This window comes from Electrona antarctica (genome assembly GCF_951216825.1).
Source record: "Electrona antarctica genome assembly, chromosome: 13".
NCBI classification, from domain to species: Eukaryota; Metazoa; Chordata; class Actinopteri; order Myctophiformes; family Myctophidae; genus Electrona; species Electrona antarctica.
Window position 1 is genome coordinate 20244288 of NC_136794.1, and position 21448 is coordinate 20265735.

General features: G+C 44.7%; 1 protein-coding gene across 3 annotated transcripts in view; it reads right to left on the minus strand.

Moving 5' to 3' along the window:
- myo3b (myosin IIIB) overlaps window positions 1–21448 on the minus strand; it is a gene marked incomplete at its 3' end in the record, with an annotated part of 89790 nt that overhangs the window by 12018 nt on the left and 56324 nt on the right. For 2 of the 3 annotated variants that reach the window (XM_079517875.1, XM_079517874.1), the window contains 6 exons: window positions 20035–20146; window positions 18432–18594; window positions 16888–16968; window positions 12987–13083; window positions 11428–11476; window positions 10336–10459 (listed from right to left, as the gene is read on the minus strand). In XM_079517875.1, coding sequence (XP_079374001.1) covers window positions 10336–10459; window positions 11428–11476; window positions 12987–13083; window positions 16888–16968; window positions 18432–18594; window positions 20035–20146 — 626 coding nt within the window. Of the gene's footprint in view, window positions 1–10335; window positions 10460–11427; window positions 11477–12986; window positions 13084–16887; window positions 16969–18431; window positions 18595–20034; window positions 20147–20263; window positions 20340–21448 lie in introns of those variants that run through there. The other variant, XM_079517876.1, reaches the window with a different exon arrangement.

Genomic DNA, 21448 nt, shown 5'->3' on the forward strand with positions numbered 1-21448 from the left:
GTGAATCTGGCCCTATGGGCTCCAATTTTGTCGCAGCCTTTACCCGCAGCGCGGCCCGCAATTCAGCCGCTGCCCGAAAATTACGAATATAGGAGCTTTCTGTCCCGTAATGGTATTTTCGTCCAGCATCACCCGCTATCTTTTTTGCCGACACCGGTATTTGCGCCTAGAGGTGTGGTCATGGGCGTGCTGGCACGCTTTCCCCTAAATTGCTATTTTGGTCAAACACATTTGGGAAAGCGATAGTGCTTTTTAAAAGTACCCGTAAACCGTATGTTATTTGTGCCAGGCGTGCGGCATGCGCGATTCCATTTGCTCATTCAGTTCATCACCTCATAGCAGCAAATGGGGTTTAATGATGTCTAAATCCGAACTTTCCGAACTTTCCTTTTCACTTCATACCGTTCCGTAGAGACGGCCTACATGCACGATCTATATACCAAATGAAAGCCCTAATTCCCTAGTTTACATAGAACTTTGAAAATGAGCAAGATTTGAACGAGTTGTGATTCAATGAAAAGACGAGTGTTCTTGGCTCTGTGCTGGTGGAGAAGCACAAGTGAGACTTCAAGGCAGCAGCGGGCTTAGGCTATGAAGCAATATAGCACTAACGGGCAACGCATAAGGGATCTATTAAAGGCAATGGCACGTGGACTGGTGATTCGTTTAATTATTGTAACGCCCAAACCACACCTATGCATAATATAACGGGTAACGGAGGTGTTTAAGGGATTTAGACAGGTAACCAAAATACCTACTTTAGTGGGGGAACACCCTTTCCCCACTCCTAAATCCCCAAATAGTGGCTTTAGAAAGATGAGACAAAAATGGAGCCCTATGTGTCTTGCTCAGAGACACTTCGATATATAGACTGGGGCGCAACCCGGGGGGACCTTCTGTTTCCCAAATGGCCCCTCAACCCACTCAGCTATGGCTGCTCCCAAAGTATGCAAGCAGACGCTCTGCTTGCGCAAGTAACTACAGTATAGTTCCACCGCTCACTTCACACAGGTGTGTTTTATTGATACAATACAGAAAAGGGTAAGAATTGATTGCGCCGATTAACAACAACAGTTTTAACACAGAGTGAGAGTAGCCCTGCTGCCGCTGGCGAGCAGAGGGGAAAGCCACGGCTAGTGTGAGAGCAGAAGTGGGGAAGAAAATAAATCACACTCATGTGAATTGAGGGGCGCCCAGTGTAGCTGCCACATGACGTCACGGGTCAGGCATGTTGATTTGTTTTGGTTTGCCCTTGGATAAAACCAACATTAAAAGTCTATATACTTGGATGCCACGTAACACAAAAAACAGCCAACCTAAAAGGACTCAGTACTCTACAGCCTTCCTAGAAATAAAGTAAAAAATCACACCCGTGTGAAGTGAGGGGCGCTAATATATTAAAGTCTAACTCATGTTGATTAGGTGATGTAATGGTCATATAAAACAAACGGTGCAAACACAAACATTAAACGCCATTAACAATAAAGAGACAATATGACGTAAATGACATTATGACGTAAATTTTCCCTTCATTGTCAATGCGTTTACAAAACAAACATTGAACTAAAGACAAACATTCCTGTGTATAGGAGGGGCTAGCACCCCTCAAAAAGGGGAAACATTTAATTGGCTGGATTGGCGGTTGTCCAGATCCTCCGATATATGCCCATATATGGAAATCTCAATATGATGTCAGTCTTGTCAGAGTACAGACTACTGATGTCATAGACTGGTCTCCAAGTACTATGATAAGGATACTGCACTAAGTACTCTGACAATGGGTACAATGAGTCAGAGGTCAAATGCACGTACTATATATGGAGATCAGCATGCACTATTATCATGACAATACAAACAGTACCAAATGCACATACAGATTTTCAACATGTTTTCAACATACAGATGTTTGTCAGAAACAAAAGAAATAGTAGCCCCAGGGGCCACATCAAAATGCACATATATGGAGATTTTCAACATGCACTGATGTCAGCCACAACACCGATCTGCACACGTGGCCCCTGGGGGCCCCTGATACGCCTAGAACCTATTCCAAATTCAGTCCAGTGAGGTTTCTACATCATCAACTCCAGCTTCTGAGAAAAGGGTTAAAACTGCAGATAAAATGCAAGATTTAAGAGCAAGCCGCTGAGAACAGGCAAGACCAGGCGAGTGACACTGAAGTAATAACCATGCAGCAACGTGTCGCCAGCAAGATGTTCGGCTGCTGAGACCGCCAGCGACCCCACAATAAGTATTTTTGAAATGCAACAAATTCAACAATCATGGTGCTAATTTGACATGCTGAGTTCCTTCTGCAGTTCAAAGCGTGCAGTGGCAATCCAGCTTGCACTGATTCACCAGCTGCAGCTGAATCCGTCCTAGGGCTGATATCAGGTATCATGCACTCTGTCTTTTTATCACTCCCCAGTCGAAGAGAAACTAAAGCAAGGAATTAGCACAATAACTCAATTCCTCCGAGTTAAATTAACTGAGGATTTGACTGTGACAAAATATCACAGATTCCCATCCCTATTGTTGAGGGGCGCAGGTTTAATGTTTGTCTTTAGTTCAATGTTTGTTTCGTAAACGCCATTGACAATAAAGGGAAATTTTATAAATGGCGCTATATAAATGCACCATTTACCATTCATTACGTCATATTGTCTCTTTATTGTTAATGATATATTAAGTTTGTTGCACTTCTTCTCCGGGAGAAAATGTATGTTTGACGTAACTTTCACGATTCTGACTCCGAACGGCATTCACTGCTAGTGAACCACAGACTCCTTGATGGACATCCGAGGAGATGCTTTCTGTGTTGGTCTCAGACCTTCCACCATGAAAAAAAAAAAAAAAGATGATCTTGCAGTTGTTCCAGAAACCTACTCTATTAGTGCAGCCCTGAAGAAACACAACGCAGGGCTTTTCAACATGACCATTTATCCATCCTGACCCGCAGCCATTAAGGCATGTAGCAGATCAGAGGATGGGTCAGGCTTCCCATCTCCGCCTCTGTTGGGGAAATCACTGCCATTTGATCCAGGCCAGCCCCAGAGGAATGCTGTTCCTGTAGATATCTTACAGGCAACACAGGCTGCCAAAGCAGCTTCTGGCATGGGAGTCCTGTTTGGACCCAGGCAGGCAGGCAGATCTTGGAGAGGGTCAGACAGTGGCTTACACAAGGGCTGCTAAATGATCAAGGGTAACGTCTGGTGTTTTGGGGTGGGGAAGGAATAATGGTCAACTGGGAATACAGAAGCGGTGGAATTCAAACAATATTGATTCCTCCCTATCAAAAGAAAGCCTGGCAGAATGTATTTACTCCTCTTCGTGAAAGACCGACATATTGTACATGCTTGCTTCTTGAGATAAAAAGGATGGGAATTCTTTTTGAGATAGGTGTTTCTTTCATTTTCAAAGGGAAGCACATGACTCGCATTACATCTCTAAATACCACTTTGAAATCCCCTGGAAAATCAGAATGCTGCTGAGAAACAACATAAAAGAACCGCTAAAAGGGATTTTTTTTTTTGGTGGAATAAATTAGAGATGTATCGATTTCCTTCCTGACTCACGTGCTGGGATCACCTGACTTCTCCCAGGCCAGAGTGAGCTTTGTTTATTCAGATGGAGAGGAGAGGCACCAAAAGGCATGGATTATAAGGAAAAATCATCAGCAGGGTTCTTTGATGTCTAAATGAGGCATGTGCAACCCAGACCCCTCGCTTTACCTCACAAACCTCCCTCTCTGCTCACGTAGCACGCACACACACACAGTCTGACAGATGTACAATACAGCACAGGCAGGCACGTGTACGCGCACACGCACACGCGCGCGCACACACACACACACACACACACGCACACGCACACGCACACACACACACACACACACACACACACACACACACACACACACACAATTGCAAACAGAGAGACCCCAAATAATAGATATCTGCAGTCAAACTTTGAGAGGAGTTCCAGAACATTTCAGGACTCCCATGTGATTTATTACCAATGTCTTGATTTGGGACATCGTAGTTAAATGGTAACTCATGTGCTTTGAATTATAAGACTCACTAGGAAAATCACTAGGTTCTGCAGTTAATGCACCACGGGGCAGTGCCTGCATCTGTCTTTCACTAATGCAGGCAGAGGATGTTGTTACTTACAACACATTTTTCACACCGAAATCAATCATTTCCCCTGATGGCAGATTTGGGATTCCCAAAGACATCTTTGCATACAGAGGGAAAAGATTCCACTGACTTTGGGGGAAGTCAATCATTTGTCAGACATGTGTATAATGCATCATTGTGGGCCAGCAGAATAAGTGAATTAAAATAAGAGGAAAAGGGGCTAATGAGTTACAGGAAAACCAGCCCCCAAAATGAATTTTGAATGGCACTGGGTGTATTGGGTGTTTTTTACCAGCTGCTGTGTAAGCACAGCTGGCCTATTTTCTATTGCCTTGGCTTTCACGCCCACTTGCTGTAGTAGCAACCTATCTTTCTCATCGGCTGCCCCTAAGTACTGCACCCGCCGTAGTGACAACCTATCGTCTTGATTGGCTGCCTCGTCTCTAGGCAACCAGACACTTTTTGCATGCAGCCGACCTCTCAGCCAATGGGATAGTGTTGCAGCCAGCAGGTTAGGCAACCAGACACTTTTTGCCATAGACATATAAAAGTCCGGCTCTGGGCCGTATCTTCTCAAGAGAGAGAGGGCAAATCCTTCCTGAGATTCCTTGCGAAGCATAGTGTAAGCATGAGTGTGCGTTACAGAGTGCATGTTCTGGTCTGATAAGTCTCAGAAAAGATGCGCTGTGATTGGCCAGTAGTCACTTGAGTGGCAGCGTGACGTAGCGTGCCTTCCACACTTCCGGCGCACTTCCTCCCCCAGTGTAAATTGTTCCGTCCCTCCTTCGACACACATGGCTCCAATGAACTGCAGCGGCCAATGAGGCATCGATTTTATTTTTAAAATATCTATGCTTTTTGCCTAGCCAACCTCTCAGCCAATGGGATAGCATTGCAGCCAGCAAGTTGCAACAACAACCCACTAGTCTTTATCACGTCGTGCGCCAATGTTATTTCACCAAAGGATTCTAGTCTGCGGACCCCCGTGGGGACCCCCGCTGTACCCGCAGACCCCCACGCCGACCTCCGCAGAGCCCCCTGCTGTACCCACGGACCCCCACGCCGACCTCCGCAGAGCCCCCTGCTGGACCTCCACGCAGGATACCGCGAGACTTCTTTATACCTGCCAAGCCAATGTCAGCACTACAACCGACAGCTGTGCGTGAGGTGCGATATATGATGGTTTGGAGAATGGGCTACCCGAGAGTGTACAAATACAACCAAATGGACCCATAACAGTCCATTTGTACAGTCTCAGTTTATTGTTAGAAAAGGGTTCTTTGTTTCCATTTGTAGTAGGCTACACTCTGGAGTCACCTGGACAGATCCTGTTGTTTCCACACACACACAAATACAGATAGACACAGATATTTACATTTCATAGCACAATTCTGCAGATATAATAACGCAGCTGGTAATTATGACTATGTCATCAATTCTCGTTTTATCGTTAAAAAAATCACTTTATTGTTCAAAATATGTAAATAGTACTGGATCCATTCTGTAAAAAAAACCTTTTCGCATCAAAGAACTTTCAGTACCCAATATTCTGATATTTGACTTCATCAAATGTCTGATCTGATTTTGAACAGGGAATGTGTACAGTAACACAACAACCACCACCGACACCATTGCATTTTGCGCATGAGAAACTTTCCCAAACTACATCAAGTGACTCGGTGCACTTTTGTTAACACGGAGAAGTTACACTATCATCCTCTACCTTGATTTTATGTTTGAAGAGATTATGCTGCCGAAAAATGTGATGATGAGTAGTTTGGATATACATCCTGTTAACTACTCCCACTGACATTAAGAGGATTACGTAGGTTGAGGCAGACAGAAGCAACTCCTTCCGTCGAGTTGAGTCCCTTTCCTATCCCTTCCAAATCTCTGCAGCTGCAGTTGCGTAGCGCCTGTAATTTGCCTAAAACTGAAGGCATCCGGTTGAGGCGCTCAGATACGTGGAGACAGACAGATAAATCAAAAGGCTGAGAGACAGCGAGAGGGAGGGAGAGTACTGTATGGAGAACATGGAGAGGGTGGTTCATTTGTCTGACAGATGTATGTTGAAATGATGTTTGCTGCTGGTGGTGGTGATGGTGGCGGTGGTGGAGGAGGAGGTGGTGCTGGTGGTAGGGGATGTGTGTGTGTGTATATGAACAGCAGCTGGCTTTTGCAAGTCTGCAGTAGGGGCTAGGGGGAGGAACATGTGACAAGTGGTTTCAGAGTTGTCTGTATGAAGAGCGAACTGGGTACTAGGAGAGTGAGATGGATCATCCTAATGCTAACTCTCCAATGACTTTACAGAGATGTTACGAAGAAAGTGAAGAAGAGAGCAGGCTCAAGGGCACCAGCAATACCAGTTCTCATGGATTGGACCATGGTATGGACTGAGGGTGCAGAACTACAACCAATAACACCATATTAACTCATGGATTGGACCATGGTATGGACTGAGGGTGCAGAACTATAACCAATAACACCATATTAACTCAAAGGGTACTTGTTTTCCCCATCCTTGTTTTTGGGGTGTCTGTGTTCAGCGTGTTGTGACTCCACTCTCACTTGACATGTATGTTTACCACAACTATAATCTTCAAAAAGCCTGTTAGCATAAGAAGCTCAGCTTTCATAAACCATAATGTCAGCTCTGACTGATCCTCGGCACCATCCTGTTTAGTTTACCGCACCGAGGTGCATAAGTGGCACCCTGATCATATCTGCTTCTCTCTCTCTCTCTCTCTCTCTCTCTCTCCCTCTGTGTGTGTGTGTGTGTGTGTGTGTGTGTGTGTGTGTGTGCCTACACATCTGTGAGTCATTTTTGAAACATATTCATATTGAATTAATATTCAGGCGGGAGAGAGGTAGCACTCTATAAGTGCTTGGTTTACATGACAGATGAGTAACTTTTGGAGCAGCAGAACATGACAAAATCTGAGGGGGGCACTTCAGCCATCAAAGAGTGACACGAGTACAAAGTACTTTGATGCTCTCTTCTCGCAGCACTGCAGGTGTTTGGCTAAAGACTGAGAGAATCGTTCACTAGTCTGGTGTCAAACGCAAAATGAAATAGAAGTGGGGTGGCAGTGGCTCAGGGGTAGAGTAGGACGGCCGGATGGGAAAACCGTGAGGTACCCATTTCAATCCCAGGCTCCCCCAGAGTTAGTGTCGAAGCGTCCTTGAGCAAGACTCTGAAGTCTGAATCCCTAATTGCTCCTGAAGTGCAGGTTGGTGCCTTGCATGGTTTCCTCCGCCATCGGTGTGTGAATTGGTGAATGTAATGCACAATCTATGGAAAGTGCTTTGGATGAAAGCGCTATATAAATGCACCAGTTAACTCAATTGAAAAAGAATAGACAGGGCTGGGTTGGACCACTGCACAACTATAAGCTCAATCAAATCAGCGAGAAAGGACTTGACGCCCATCAAAAAGACCAGTACAGCATTCTGAGACAGTGTTTTTACATGAATGTGTGTGTGTGCGTGTGTGTTGGTAGGATTGTTGGGACAGGATGGATCTGATTTCCATGACTAATTTTCTGTTTTTCTCCACTGGTGTCCTGAAACACTCCAGGACGTACTCTACTCTCCAGCCCCAGTGTGGAAGCGATCACCAGGGGCGACGGCAGCCTGAGACAGAGGAAGGAGCCTGCTCTCCAAACATCTGGCAGGGCAATGCTTCCATGACTTGTTCAACCTCGGGATGGAAAAAAGAAAAGGCCCTCAGATCTGCCGGGATCAAAGTGTGCCCTGGGTGCCTGAGTCACCGTGGCCTCCCTCAACATATTCAAATAGGGTTTCCTGAAAGCAATCGGAGCCACAAGCAGACCTCAGGAAAGAAACAGGGGGAGGAAAAGTGGTCGATGATGAATACCTGAAAATCTGTGCGCTCTCTCCACACAAACCAACCGAAGCATTAATGAATACTGTTGCTTCAGGAAGGGCAATGAGAGTTTATTTGGCTTCCTAAATTGTGTTGTTAAACTAATGCACATAGTAAATTGGAATGGGCGCATGTTTTAGCCACAAGCTTCAAAGACGGAAGAACTTCCATTGTTTATTTACCAGTGCACGGTTTTGCTTTAATTTGTGGTCATTTTACTCTAAAGAAAAGTTGGATAACACTTGCTATGCATCCCATGTCTATGATGCATTATACTTAGTTATAACGTATTATAATCTTCTCATAACACTGTATAGTTATAAGAAAGTGACATTATAAAATGGTTTGTGATGTATTGTGATTACATTATGAGTATTTATGACTGCTTATAACTGTAATTATAGTGTTATATGTGTAGAGTGGCTCACAACCTCAGCCTGATCTCCCCCGAGCTACAGGGAATTCCCTTTGGCTTAGTGGTTAAGATGTAGGCTTTCCAGGCGGGAGACCCGGATTCGAATCCTGGGCGTTACATTGGTGCCGTGACCTGGATTGGGTTCCCATGGGAGGAGGTCAAAAGTTGGGTGAGTGTAGCCGAGTGGCTCACATCATCAGCCTGATGGCCTAAAATTCTAATATCTCCCTCGAGCTACAGGGAATTCCCTTTGGCTTAGTGGTTAAGATGTTGGCTTTCCATGCAGGAGACACGGGTTCGAAACCCAGGCGTTACATATGCACAAGCATTTTTTACGAGTTCTTATAACTAATGATACAATGTAAAAGCAGATCATAATGCATTATAGACATGGTAGGTAAGGTATGCATAGCAAGTGTTATGTCTGGATGTATGACCCAAAAGCAGCAAGTGAGCTGTTGCATCGCGTAGCTAAGATGGTAGAGAAACACTGGTTTCTTTCTAAATTGACCTGAAAGAATATCTACCAGGAGACCATAAGAGGAGGTAAATGTAATTTTCCTCCTCTTTTGTATAGTAGTAGTAGTATAGTTGTTATGCTATGTTGATGAATTGAATACATAGGACCACAATGGAAACAAGTCCCCAGGACTTTTCTTTTAATGTTTTTTTGTGGCTTTCGCCTTTATTTTATATTTTTTATAGGGGGACAGACAGTGGGCTGGAGAGAGATGGGGGGGGGGGGGGGGGGATTGGGGGGGTGACATGTGGTGAGGGCCGTCGGGATCGGGAGTCGAGCCCGCGGCACACTGCCAGACTTGGACTACCGGCCAAGGTGCCTGGACCGCTGAGCCACGGCCCAGGCCCCCAGGACTTATTTTTGTGTTTTTAGCCTTATATACATTTCTGAAGTATTCAATCAATCAATCCAAAATGAACTGAAGCGGGGTCTACTACTGTAGGTTGGTCAGAAGCACCAAGGAAATAGGAAACAAATTATGGAACACACATATTCCATTACAGTAGAAGCTCCATCATAACATGTCAAACATGCATTTGAACCAAATGCCAGAATGCACAGACTGGCATCCATTTCAGCATATAATCATGCTGCCATTATGAATTCATCAAACACAGCGGTGGTGATGGCTGGGAGCGGGGGTCACCTGTATCCAGCATTACCGAATTAGCCGCTATCTAACCCAGACCTGCTGTGGCGTGCTGACACTAATCCCAGGCCCGCTGCAGAGCCCTGTCTGTGTTACATTATCATGTCTAATCCCCGTAATCTCTCAGCCACGCTGCTAAACGCTATTCCACCTCCGTCTTTTACCTCAGACTCTAATAACATTAATGAAGGGCCAGGCCCCCCCATTACCCATTCCAACCTAGTGGTGGGCTGGGTGATGGCCATAATCGGAGGCCCCCTGTGTAGCCACCCACTCAGCCTTACAGGCAGCCGGAATTAATGTAATTCATTGCCTTGGGCAGAAAGCAAACCAAACATATGTTCAACAAATCAGGGTTTGTGTATTTTCTTGTCACCGTTACTATGCAGGTCTATTAGAGACACTGATGAGATCTTTAGTGAAAGGGCTCACGATGTGGGAGAATGACAGCTTTGAAGTGCTTGTGCCACTCCTAAACCTACCCCACCCCACCACCGCCACAAGACGTTCATGATGAGCTGACCCAGGTTATTAAAATACCGCAGAAATGATCGCCCATAATGCTCTTTCCCTTTGTTGACAACAAAGAACGGCAGGAGAGGATTGGCTGGGATGAAAGGTTGAAAAGGGTCCTGTATTAAAAATGGCACTTTATCCATTAACGGAGGATTTCTCCTGTCTCTTTGTGTAATTACCTGCACCCGCAAGCTCTGTGCACGGGCTTACCTTGTTTACACTGCGCGTCCTGCAGTCTGGCTGTCTCCCTGCAAGGCTCCACGACACTGTCTTCCGCTCTGTCTGTGTCTCTCTTGATGTCTTTCACTTGTCTGTCTCGGCTGTCTGGGCCAACCTTGAAAGAGGAGGTACAGAACAAACACGCCCAGAAGATGAATGAAAACAGACGATAAAAAGATAGAAAACGTGTGCGCGCACACACACACACACGCATCACGCGCGCACACACGTTAAAGCAAGCCCCATAGTGTTGTGTGTGTTTTTCTCTTTTATTTAGTCATGTGGAAGTTGTAGTTAATTTCCGATTCGGCACTCATAAAACTCAAACCCATTAATGTGCTTTGCAATGTTAATCACATGCTAATGCAATTGCATATGCCCATTTATTAGCCCTTCCTCCTAGCAAACAGCACCAAACTACTTAATTGTGAGACTGAAAAACGGGAAAAATACAGCATATACAGGACTCCTCTCATATTTAATTTTTATCTTTGAATAAAAGAGCTATAGGAAAGTATTAATCTGCTTAACATTTCTAAGTACACCCTCCAAAGGATTTTGCTTTTTTTTAATCTTACATATGCTCAGCAGAGTTACTGGCAAAAACTGTACATTTTCCTCATTTCATCCTTTCAACATCAAATGGTGAGCAGCAAAAATTGGATCAGACTTCAAAGAGTGTGATGTGCTCCAAGTCACGGAGTGGCTCTTCTATTTCACATATTGAATTCGAGCAGGATATCAAAGTGCTACCAAAGAACCTCAGGTCTTTACTAAAAAAGGGGTCTAACATCTGTAGAGAGAGAAGCGCAAAGACAAATCACCTCGGGGAACAGCGAGCATTTATTCTCAGCCGTGAATTTCCAGCCTTTTGATTCTCTCATTCCCGTACCACCCTGTCTTCCCCTCTGAGATGGAGTTTGGAGCAAGAGAAGTCTTTTGTCTCAAGGACTTGAGAAGAAAAAAAAAGAAAAGAAAAGAAAATCCTTTCGAATAATCTATGTTAAAGCGTCTTTGTAGAAGTGAAGTATTATGCATACATGGGGATAAGGAAAAACATTTCACTGATATTTTGTTACTTACATTTACTCTAACCTCAGTATATGACTGTGTGCTCTTTGGGCCATTAGACCTGGGGAAGAAAGGAAAATGTCTTAAGAAAACGGATCATGAAATATCATGAAGCATCACGTGCAACCTACAATGTACTGTATACATCCTTATTGCCAAGGAACGAAAAGCCTTAAATACCCAAAGCCCATCTCTGTGTGGTCTACTTTTATGCAATTTGGAGAAGTACAACTCATTACTCATTAGTGTTAATTAGATGAGACGATGTGGGGTAATTTAAAGCTACAAACACAATGCTGCCTGCCAACTGCAGTCATACTTTGAGTGGAGAAAAGCAACATCTCATCCAGTGTGGACTTGGTGATGCAACTGCAGCCGTAGCTGCTGGACGTAAACACAGAGAGAGGAGATATCAAAAGGGAAAATAACAGCATGTAGGTGAGAACATAGTTCTTACAGGAGGAAATGGGCCAGATCATGTCAAAATAAATCTATATGGAGAGAGTCCAACACTGATTAAACAGAATTGTTAAGTGGAGGTTTGAAGTTTTTCTCTCTCACCAAGGAATATGATTGTAAACATGGAGAGGGAAAAAAAATGTGAGACTCCCAAAAGAGACGCTTTCTCAGATGGAGTCTACACCCAACCCAAGAACAACATTTTTCAGATGTGGAAATCTTTTGATTTGGTAATCTGGTGAGTGAAACGTTGACCAAAAAGGCAACTTTAGGTTGAGGTTTCCAACCGCATTGCGCTTTAAATTGGTTTAGGGGGGGGGGGGGGGGGGGGAGCCATTTAAGATTATGATTCATGGTAAAACCTTAGTGAGTTAAAATACTCAGACCTAGGTTTTGTTTAGTGAGTTCAGTTAAGTATTACTGAGCATTTAACAGAATCTAAAATGCTTCATCTCTTGAGTGAGGAACCTGTAACAACATGTAATCAGCTCGAGATTTCCTTCCAGAAAATAGAACACATGTGAAGTGCAGTGCGGGGACTGAACGCCACCGCTGTCCTGACACCATGTGTGCTGCCGTGCTGTTGGCGGCTGTTCCCCTGCTTAGCACATACTTTTTTAATGACCGGCCTGCCCCATATGCTGAATAAACACAAACTCCTCGGCCCCCATACAGTACGGTACATCTGGAGACCAGCGCAGTGCAGCGCTTGCCCGGCCCCCATTTGCGGTCAGACAAGTGTGCGCTATCTTTGTGGAAAGATATTTATTACGTTTATAAAAACTGAAAGAGGTGGTGCGCGGGGTGGAGCTTTCTCTTGTGGTCTAACCGGCAGTACATTACAGGGCATGAGAAGCCCGCCTTGGCAGGGCTGAGGATGAGTGACAGGTATGTGCAGTGTGGGCCCTTCAGCTCAACGAGGGGCTCTCTTTTGGTGGTCCCTACTCCTGTCACGTTAAGAACGCAGACAGGACAAGTTAAACATGAGCGCCTGTTCTCTGCATAATATTACAAAACTAACGCCACCATTACACAGCATAATCTTTAGTGTTGATTTATCTCTTAGTTACAGGTCATTTTTTCTCAAAAGTTAAATTTACAATTTTACTCACCCAAGATGCTCCTCCATGGCGCTCTTCCCTCCAACCTCAGGAAGAGATTTGTGCCTCCGTAGTCCATGATCTCGACGCACCCGATGGCCCCTGTAAACTGCACACAACCAAGACATGCTGTAGTTTAACCACATAAATCACGATAGGTGAACATACAGTGAAAACGGGTGAACATTACGTGAAAACAAATGCTGAGCTGGGGAAAAAAGGAGGGGGCCAACAAGTACCTCTGGGGTAGCCCGTTTTCTTTTGCCTCTCGACAGTCTTATGTATTTTCTTTTGAGCGGTGCAGCTCAATGCACAGCTTTGTGTGTATGTCCGTTTAGCATGGAATGTGCTCAGCTGATTGGAATGTGATGTATGATGACGTTCTCATCATCATGATAAGAGGCACTGCTCACTTCACACGAGTGTGATTATTAAAAGAAAACTCTGACCTGTCTGAACTGAGTGGTGCTGTACTTGTGCTGTATGTACTGTACGTGTGCATGCGCACACACGCTGTGCGTGTGTGTTAGGCTGCGCAACAGTGACACTTGGTGGTGAAAAAAAACGCTATTTCCGTGCTCGGACGGACCCAGCCAGCCAGGGATCCAGCCAGGGACACACATTGCTGGGCAACAGAGTGGCTGCACCACTCAAAATTCAAGAGCACTGAATAGAAAATATAGCGTTTGCTGGTAGAAAGTTGAATGTACAGTATGTGTGTACACAGGCAGTTATGTGAATGAGGGGACAACATGGGCTTTGATGGATGGTAAGCTATTCCTACAAAGTGACTTAGTCAAAGGTTTTGTGTATTATTGTAAAAATGATATGCACAGCAAAAGAATGTTCAAGTGCATTGTTGAGCCACGGCTCTAGTGTGCACGGTTTAATCTGATCGATGGTGAGCATGCCCCCACCCCCACCCCAGGCCCTGCTGAGATCTGAGAAGCCACCAGGCTCATACATTTGAAAGGCATCTGTTTATTTTCAGAATGCAAATGCGGCCCACCTCAAAGGCTATAAGCTGCGGAGAACACACACAATGTGAATGTGCTAGACTCTAGAGTGTACCATTGGGGGGGCCCGAGGCCCCACTTATGTCAGGTTCAGGGTCTCCCCCTCCCTGCCCTACACTGCCCACACACACAAACACACTTCTTTTTAGGAAAGGGGGGAGGGGGGGCGGTGGCAACAGAGGGAGCTTCCTCCCACCGACCCCCTGTTTACCCATTCCGCTGCATTTAGATTTGGTTTTAATGGCGGACATTTACGCAAGGTGTGCAGGCGACTGAGATGCTCCATGTGCCAGATGAGGGCAGCCCCTCAGGAGAGCCAGGGGAAACAATGCCAAGTCTCCTCCCCCAGCCGTCCTCTCCGCCTGCCCCCTCTTGGCACCCTCCCCTTGTCCTCCAGTGAGAGCCTCAGAGGAGGGGGGGGGGCCGGGAAGGTTAATGTGCCCACTTTGATCTTCGTCAAGGCACACTGAGTAAGAATTAATTTACATTTCAGATGAAAAGGTTGACAGTATAAAAAGGCATCTTGTTTCTGGTATGCAAGAGCTGTGTAATAGGCCAGGAATTTGAGAGAGGAAGTGGTGAGGAAACAGAAGGGATAAGCCCCTCTCTTGCCTTTACTGGGAAGGAGATGAAAGGAAGAGAGGGATCTCAGTATGCACTGTTCTTCTTGAAACATGGGGACCAAATGCTGCCCAAAACTTTCAAAAGCCTTTCTTGATGCATTATTAATTAATTATTACTGTTTCGTGGGCCACTCATTGAGATCAAAAAGGTGTTCCGCAAACCACGAGGTTTTCAGGCCTTTATTCCCTTTTTTTCTTTTGAAAACGTATGAAGAAGGAAAAAATAATACACCACAACTCTGTGTGGGACTGCATGACAATTCCACTGGTCTCCCATTTGAATGAAGAGCTTCAGAAGACAATATATATATATATTTTTTTATCCCACGATTTTGCAACCCATTTTTTCACCCAGTGTCAATCATCTAATGTAATCCTGGGCGCTACACTTCCACCGCCAACCTGGGGGGCAGCGGACTGACCTCATGCTTCCTTCTATGCATGAGGAGTCCAAGCTGCTTCTTTTCACCTGACAGGGGGAGTTTCCCCGGCCGGACGTAGCGTGTGGAAGGAACACGTTATTCCGACCCCTCCATCAGTCGCCCCGGCTGGCCAGGGGGAGGTAGTTTAAAGACCAGGATTACTGCATGTTTTTTGTGAGGGTACCTAACTACCTACGCTAGGGAACACGGGGAGAACAGAATACAATATCAACAGCTCATTATATAGTAGTGGGGGGGTGCATGATATTTGGATAAAATCTGAATATAATATAAAAAATGTATTTCACATGAGTCAGCCTCCTGGTTTTTCCGTGGCCACTAGGGAGTGTAAATACAAACAAAAAAAGATCGGTGCAGTTATAGGTAAAGACGCGACTCAGCCTGTTGTGCCACCATGAGGCTGATTTGAAAAATGTAAAGTGACGTTTCTTCCTCAGCCTAGTGGGAATGTTTCACAGTTTCACAGCAATCGGACGCTGCGTTCATGATTTGTGGCATTTGGTCCAGAACTCCTGCAAACTTTAGATGTCAGTCTTAGCCAATCAGCATGGAATATGGCGATTCAGATTTTACGGGAGCCAGTTTAGAATTGCAGCCTTCCGTAGGTGCCCTTTGAGAGCGGATTTGAAGGAGTCAAGGGATTCGCATGTCTTAATGACTGATGGTAGGGTGTTCCACATTTTGGTGGCATAGGAGCGAAAATTGTTTGTGCCGAATCTGGGTTGCACATGGTTTGTTGCACTCCCTCTGGTGTTGTGGGTGTGGACTTCGTTAACATTAAGGAAGTATTTGGACTGGTACATGGGTATCTTGGTGGTGTATCGAATCTTGTGGACCAGACCCATTGGGGTCTTCGACCCTAAGCCATTCCAGCCTGTCAAAGTGGGCAGGGGTGAGGTGGGTTCGGGGGGTGAGGCCAAGTAGGAGCCTGACAAGTTTGTTTTGGGAAGTCTGGAGCCTTGTTTTAAGGGCCTTTGAGGTGCTGTGGTACCAAGAGGTGCATGCATAGTCGAAGAAACCTTGTACGAGGGCTCCTGTTAGGGTCTTCAAGGTGTTTTTGTTGACCAGTGAGGAGATCCTGTAAAGGAATCTTGTTCTTTGGTTGACTTTTTTGATTACGTTGGTGGCCATTTTATCACCGGAAAGATTAGCCTCCAGGATGGAACCTAGGTAGGTAGGTGCTATAAAAGGCAGATGTGAAAAATGCAGGGAAAGGGTTTTTCCTTGGCCTCTAGGGAGTGCGCATACAATGTTTTACACAGATCGGTGCAGTTATTATAGATAAAAACATAAATTGGACAAATCTCTGGTGGGTGACTAGGCACCCTCTCCCCACTGAACAAATAAACAAGAATAAATACTCTTTGAACCCCTGTTCTGTTCCTCACAAGAACAATGTTTTATTTGCTGCACTACCTGCTTTAAGTGGGGGATGTCGTCACACACTTGACTTGCATGTGTGGGGGCGACATACTAATCTCGCATTGGGGGCCGAGAGGCATCGAAGCGGCCCTGCTCTGCCTAGTGGGAATGTGTGTGCACAGTTTCGCTGCGATCAAGCCAACAGATTAGCTGTTCACAGACGGATGGACGGACAGGGTTCAAAACATCGTTTCCCCATGCCTTCGGCCTGGTGGAGACACCATTATGTAAACAGAGCTGTCACATTGCAACTTGAAAAAACTGGCCTACAAAACCACAAATATTAATTTGCTGTTAGAAATAGTTATAGGCCTATACCGTATACAGGTATACTTTACATGTAAGCAAGGGTCGCTTGGTCTATCTAAGATTGCCTTCTCATGCATTGAATCCAGGTAGTTACACTTACCTGACTGTATGCGGACAGCAGCCTGTTGCCTCTCCTTTTTTATTTGTTTGACGTTTTGTCGAGCAACATAACCCCTCCAGGCTGCAGAAAGTAATAGAGGGAGACAAAGAGAAGGAGAGAGAGAGGGGGGGGGGGGGGGGGGGGGGGGGAGAAGAAGATGCTAATACTGACCAACCTGGCAACCTCTGTGAAACAATACACATGGTGCATGCACTGCATCCAACACAAATCCCACTTCAAAACACTGCTAAACCAGGTGGCAATGGGATACATCCCTTTGAACTATCTGAGGTCTTATTGTGAGTTCTGACACATTGCTTCTAGCCTCCATAGGTCAAGCTGTGGTTATCAAACTCATCTCTTTCTATTTTCTGTCTATTATGCCAATGCATAGTAGACTATTAAGGGGACTGTCTGGGGGTCATATTCACTAAACATGTAAAAATTATAAATTATTACATAAACGATATGGATACCATGCTTTTTTGGGCAAATCTGTGTGCGTTTGCAACATCAATAGTACGCATCCGTTCTGAATGGAAGTATAAATGGGCATGTAGGCATCGGTTTCTGTTGTGTGGCATCATACCACAGCTCGATCAGCAGAGGAGAGAGACAGAGACAGAGAGAGGGTACATCCAGGAGTCTCTTCCTGGTTTATAGACAGCTGGTGGATGGAAATGAAGCTCCACCGACGCTGCAAGTTGCAGCCTCGGCCAGAAAACCGGAAATGCTTTTCCCACACTGCAAGTTGCAGCATGGGTGGAGCTTCATTTCCATCCACCAGCTGTCTAAAAACCATATATGGCCTACTTGTGTGCAAGTAGGCCATTGCCACTAACCAATGCTGGTACATGGTGCTCTGAGTCCCTACAGAGCTCTCTGTCCGGGTACGACTGCTGCTCTGAGTCCTAGAGCTCTCTGCTATTCTAAATCCTCTAATCCTTAATATTGTCCAATACTTTGATACGGAGGGGGGTGAAATATGTCAAAATAATATAATATGTCAAAATAGCCAAAAAACCTGTGTTTTAAATAGACACAAGTGCTTTCTATAGGGTATGATTTGGGGGCCTAAAGATGATTAAAATTATTTTTATAATTATGAACTTTTTATAATAATTTAACATTTATAATTTATTATAAATGTTTGAGAAAATTATATTGTCTTATATTTTTTATAATGTGTTATAAACATGGAATACATAGCAAGTTATGAAGTATTATAATACTTGATATTATAAGTCATTGTAATAACGTTTATAATGATTAAGGTTATAATGTGTTATGATTAAGGTTATAAAGTAATATGATTATTTATGAGCGCTTATAAATATAATTATACATGGTTATGAGAAGATTATAATGTCTTATTGTGTTCATAATGCGCTATAAACATGGGATGCATAGCAAGTGTTACCAACAAAGCTTTAAAGAAAAAAACAAACAAACAAATCCTTTACATTTACAAAAAAAAAAAAAAATTCATACAGGATTCATTCATAGTCAGTATAGACGTGTGTTGACACACAATAGCTATATACCTGATTGGATGATGATGGCTCCGCGATTCCTCTTCTGCTTGCTTTTGCGGTAGCGCCTGGCGCCCAGCCAGCCCTTGGTGTATGCCTGCATCACCACCACGCGCGCAATCACCTCCCTGAGCAGCAGGTTGAGCTGCTCCACATGGTAATACTTCAGAAACACCTGACACACACACACACACACACACACACACACACACACACACACACACACACACACACACACACACACACACACACACACACACACACACACAGATCTCTATGAGACTCTGAAGGTTCATTTAGAGCAGGGGTTCTCAACCTGGGGGTCGCGACCCCTCAGGGGGTTACCATTATTTTGGGGGGTCCCCAGAATATAATTTCTTTTGCAACTGAATGGAAGTTTACATAGTACACATAGTACACACATAAACTTTCCTTAATGATTATATCTGGTTTCAGTATTTATTTATATTTGCTCTATTATTAAGGTTATTGTAGCGGTCAATTTGTATTGGGGGGAGGGGGCGGGGAGGAGGGCGCGAGACATGGCTAAAGCATTTCCGGGGGTCCCCAGCCAAAAATGTTGAGAACCCCTGATTTAAAAATATATAACACTTTCTAAATCTGAAAAACCTAAATGTATTTATTTGTGTTGTGAGGAAGTTAGGGCTACATAATATGAAACAATCATGAACAAAAATTCATGAATAAACATCCTGCACACTGCTCTTGCTCAGCAGCCAGCATCAGTTTTATTCCAATATAGATCCTGATTGTTCATGATTGTTTCATTTGTCACTGTCCAACGCACCTGCATCTTAGTGAAGTGATTGTGTGAATATTTTCTTTGCAAAGAGCTACAAAATATGAAATCTATCTATAAATGCACCGTCTGTCTGTCTGTCTGTCTGTCTGTCTGTAATGCACGAAACTCGACAACCGTTAGCCCCACCGACTTCAAATTCAACACACGTTCCACCCCCACAGGGAGTGCAGTGCCCAGTGTCGAGTCGGTCGGACCCACGGTTGTCCAGAACCGCCACAAAAGGCCTCTGCCCAGAGCTGGCCTGCTCTGACATCACAACACTTCATATATGGGCAGGCCTGACACAGAACTCCATATAGGAATAAAGGGACACAGAGATACAGGGATACAGAAATCTCCATATATGGGCAAAAAAGGGACACAGAGTACTCTGACATGGGTACAACGGGTATTGCATAGCCGGGTGGGGCATGGATCCCCAACTTCCATCGTTACCGAGTCGGTGCTCTATACAGCCAGGCACCGGTCTAGTAAAATAAATACTCATTCTCATATGGTAACATTTTAAAGCTGCAATCCATATGTCCTACCCGGGATTTGAAACCAGGTATCATGCGCAAGGGCCAGAATTCTTACTGCTGAGCTAAGCCAGAACACCCAGTTGGGCATCAGAGATATTACGCTTTGAGCTTCAGGCAACACCACTTGTTAACAAGTATACATACACTCTACCATATTACAGATCATTTAAAATAATATTTTATATACACTAAAACAAGTCATTGGTTGCAGCTTAATAATATAATTGTTGTAATAAGCAATTGTAACAATAGCATTGCATTGTAACATTACCTTAGTCTTTCCCAAGACCCAGTTTTCTAGTTTGGCCCGCTCCAGTATGGCAACAGCATTCTCTTTGCTGCTCTCAGGCATCTGGTGCGCCCGGAAGGCAAGGTAATAATATCTATAAGAGAGGGGGCAGGGAGGCAGGAGGAACAATTTTACCTAGCTTTAATACTTCACGAGGTCAGAGAGAGACTCCAGAATATACTGTACATTAAAATCAACTCATTTCAAACACCTCATGTCAGGATTGTAAAATCATCAGTGTTGATTTATCCACTTGTAGCCTGGCCCAGCCAGTGTGCTTTCTGGTCTAGAGAGGGGCGGGCGCGCTTGGAGCAAGGGCTGGAGAATATTGGTTCACTGATCAGAGCGAATGAAAATAAGAGCCTGGGTACCGAGGCTAATCCACTTGTAACTCAGAGTGTACAAATACAACCAAATGGACCCAGTTACATTTGTACATTCTCTGAGACCACTTAAACCCTATATACTTAGTTGAGTGGGTCCCCAGGAGTCTATGCTAGGCCCCCTCCCTTTTCCACTACACGCAAAGGTTTGGACCCAGTATAGTGACGCTATGCGGCTCATATGGTTAAATGAGCACTGAGGATTGTACTGTGTAGCTAGCTGCTCTGGTTTGAAAAGAGAGAGCGAGTGACACATGAGTCTCAAACAGAGGCCTATTGTCTGAGCTCTTTTGAATTGATGACGGGCTCTTATTTCAATGGCCGCAGAAGATGCCCATCAGGCTGGGCCTATCGGTGTACATCAGCGCCACGACATGTTTATACTTCATTGTCTGGGGACCTCCACTGATCCCCTTGTCATAGTTTACAAAATACCAGCATAGGACAACGGGACGCAAAGCGTTTGTTCAGGGGACATCAAGGCTCCCAAACTACTGGTTTGTCCTGTGTGTTCTGGTGTTGGTCAAAGAGAAGAACAACAAGAAGAGAAACTTCTTTGAACTCCCCTCCCCAAACTCAGTCTACAGCCTTTCATTCTAATTCCTGTTGATACCTGTTATTGCTTTGATGGTAAATACAAAGCCCTCCTTGGCAACATCAGACGAGCCTTTGATATGAGAGCACAAATTTAAATCAGTTTTCACTAAAGGTGAAGTTTAGCCATTCAGTCTGTCAGTATTATTTCTGCCTGGCTTGGGAGGGATGATGTGTACTATTCAATGGCAAGGTTAGAATCCAGTCTGAAGAGCCGAGGCATTAACACACACACACACACACACACACACACACACACACACACACACACACACACACACACACACACACACACACACACACACACACACACACACACACACACACACACACACACACACACACACACACACACACACACACACACACACACACACACACACACACACACACACACACACACACACACACACACACAC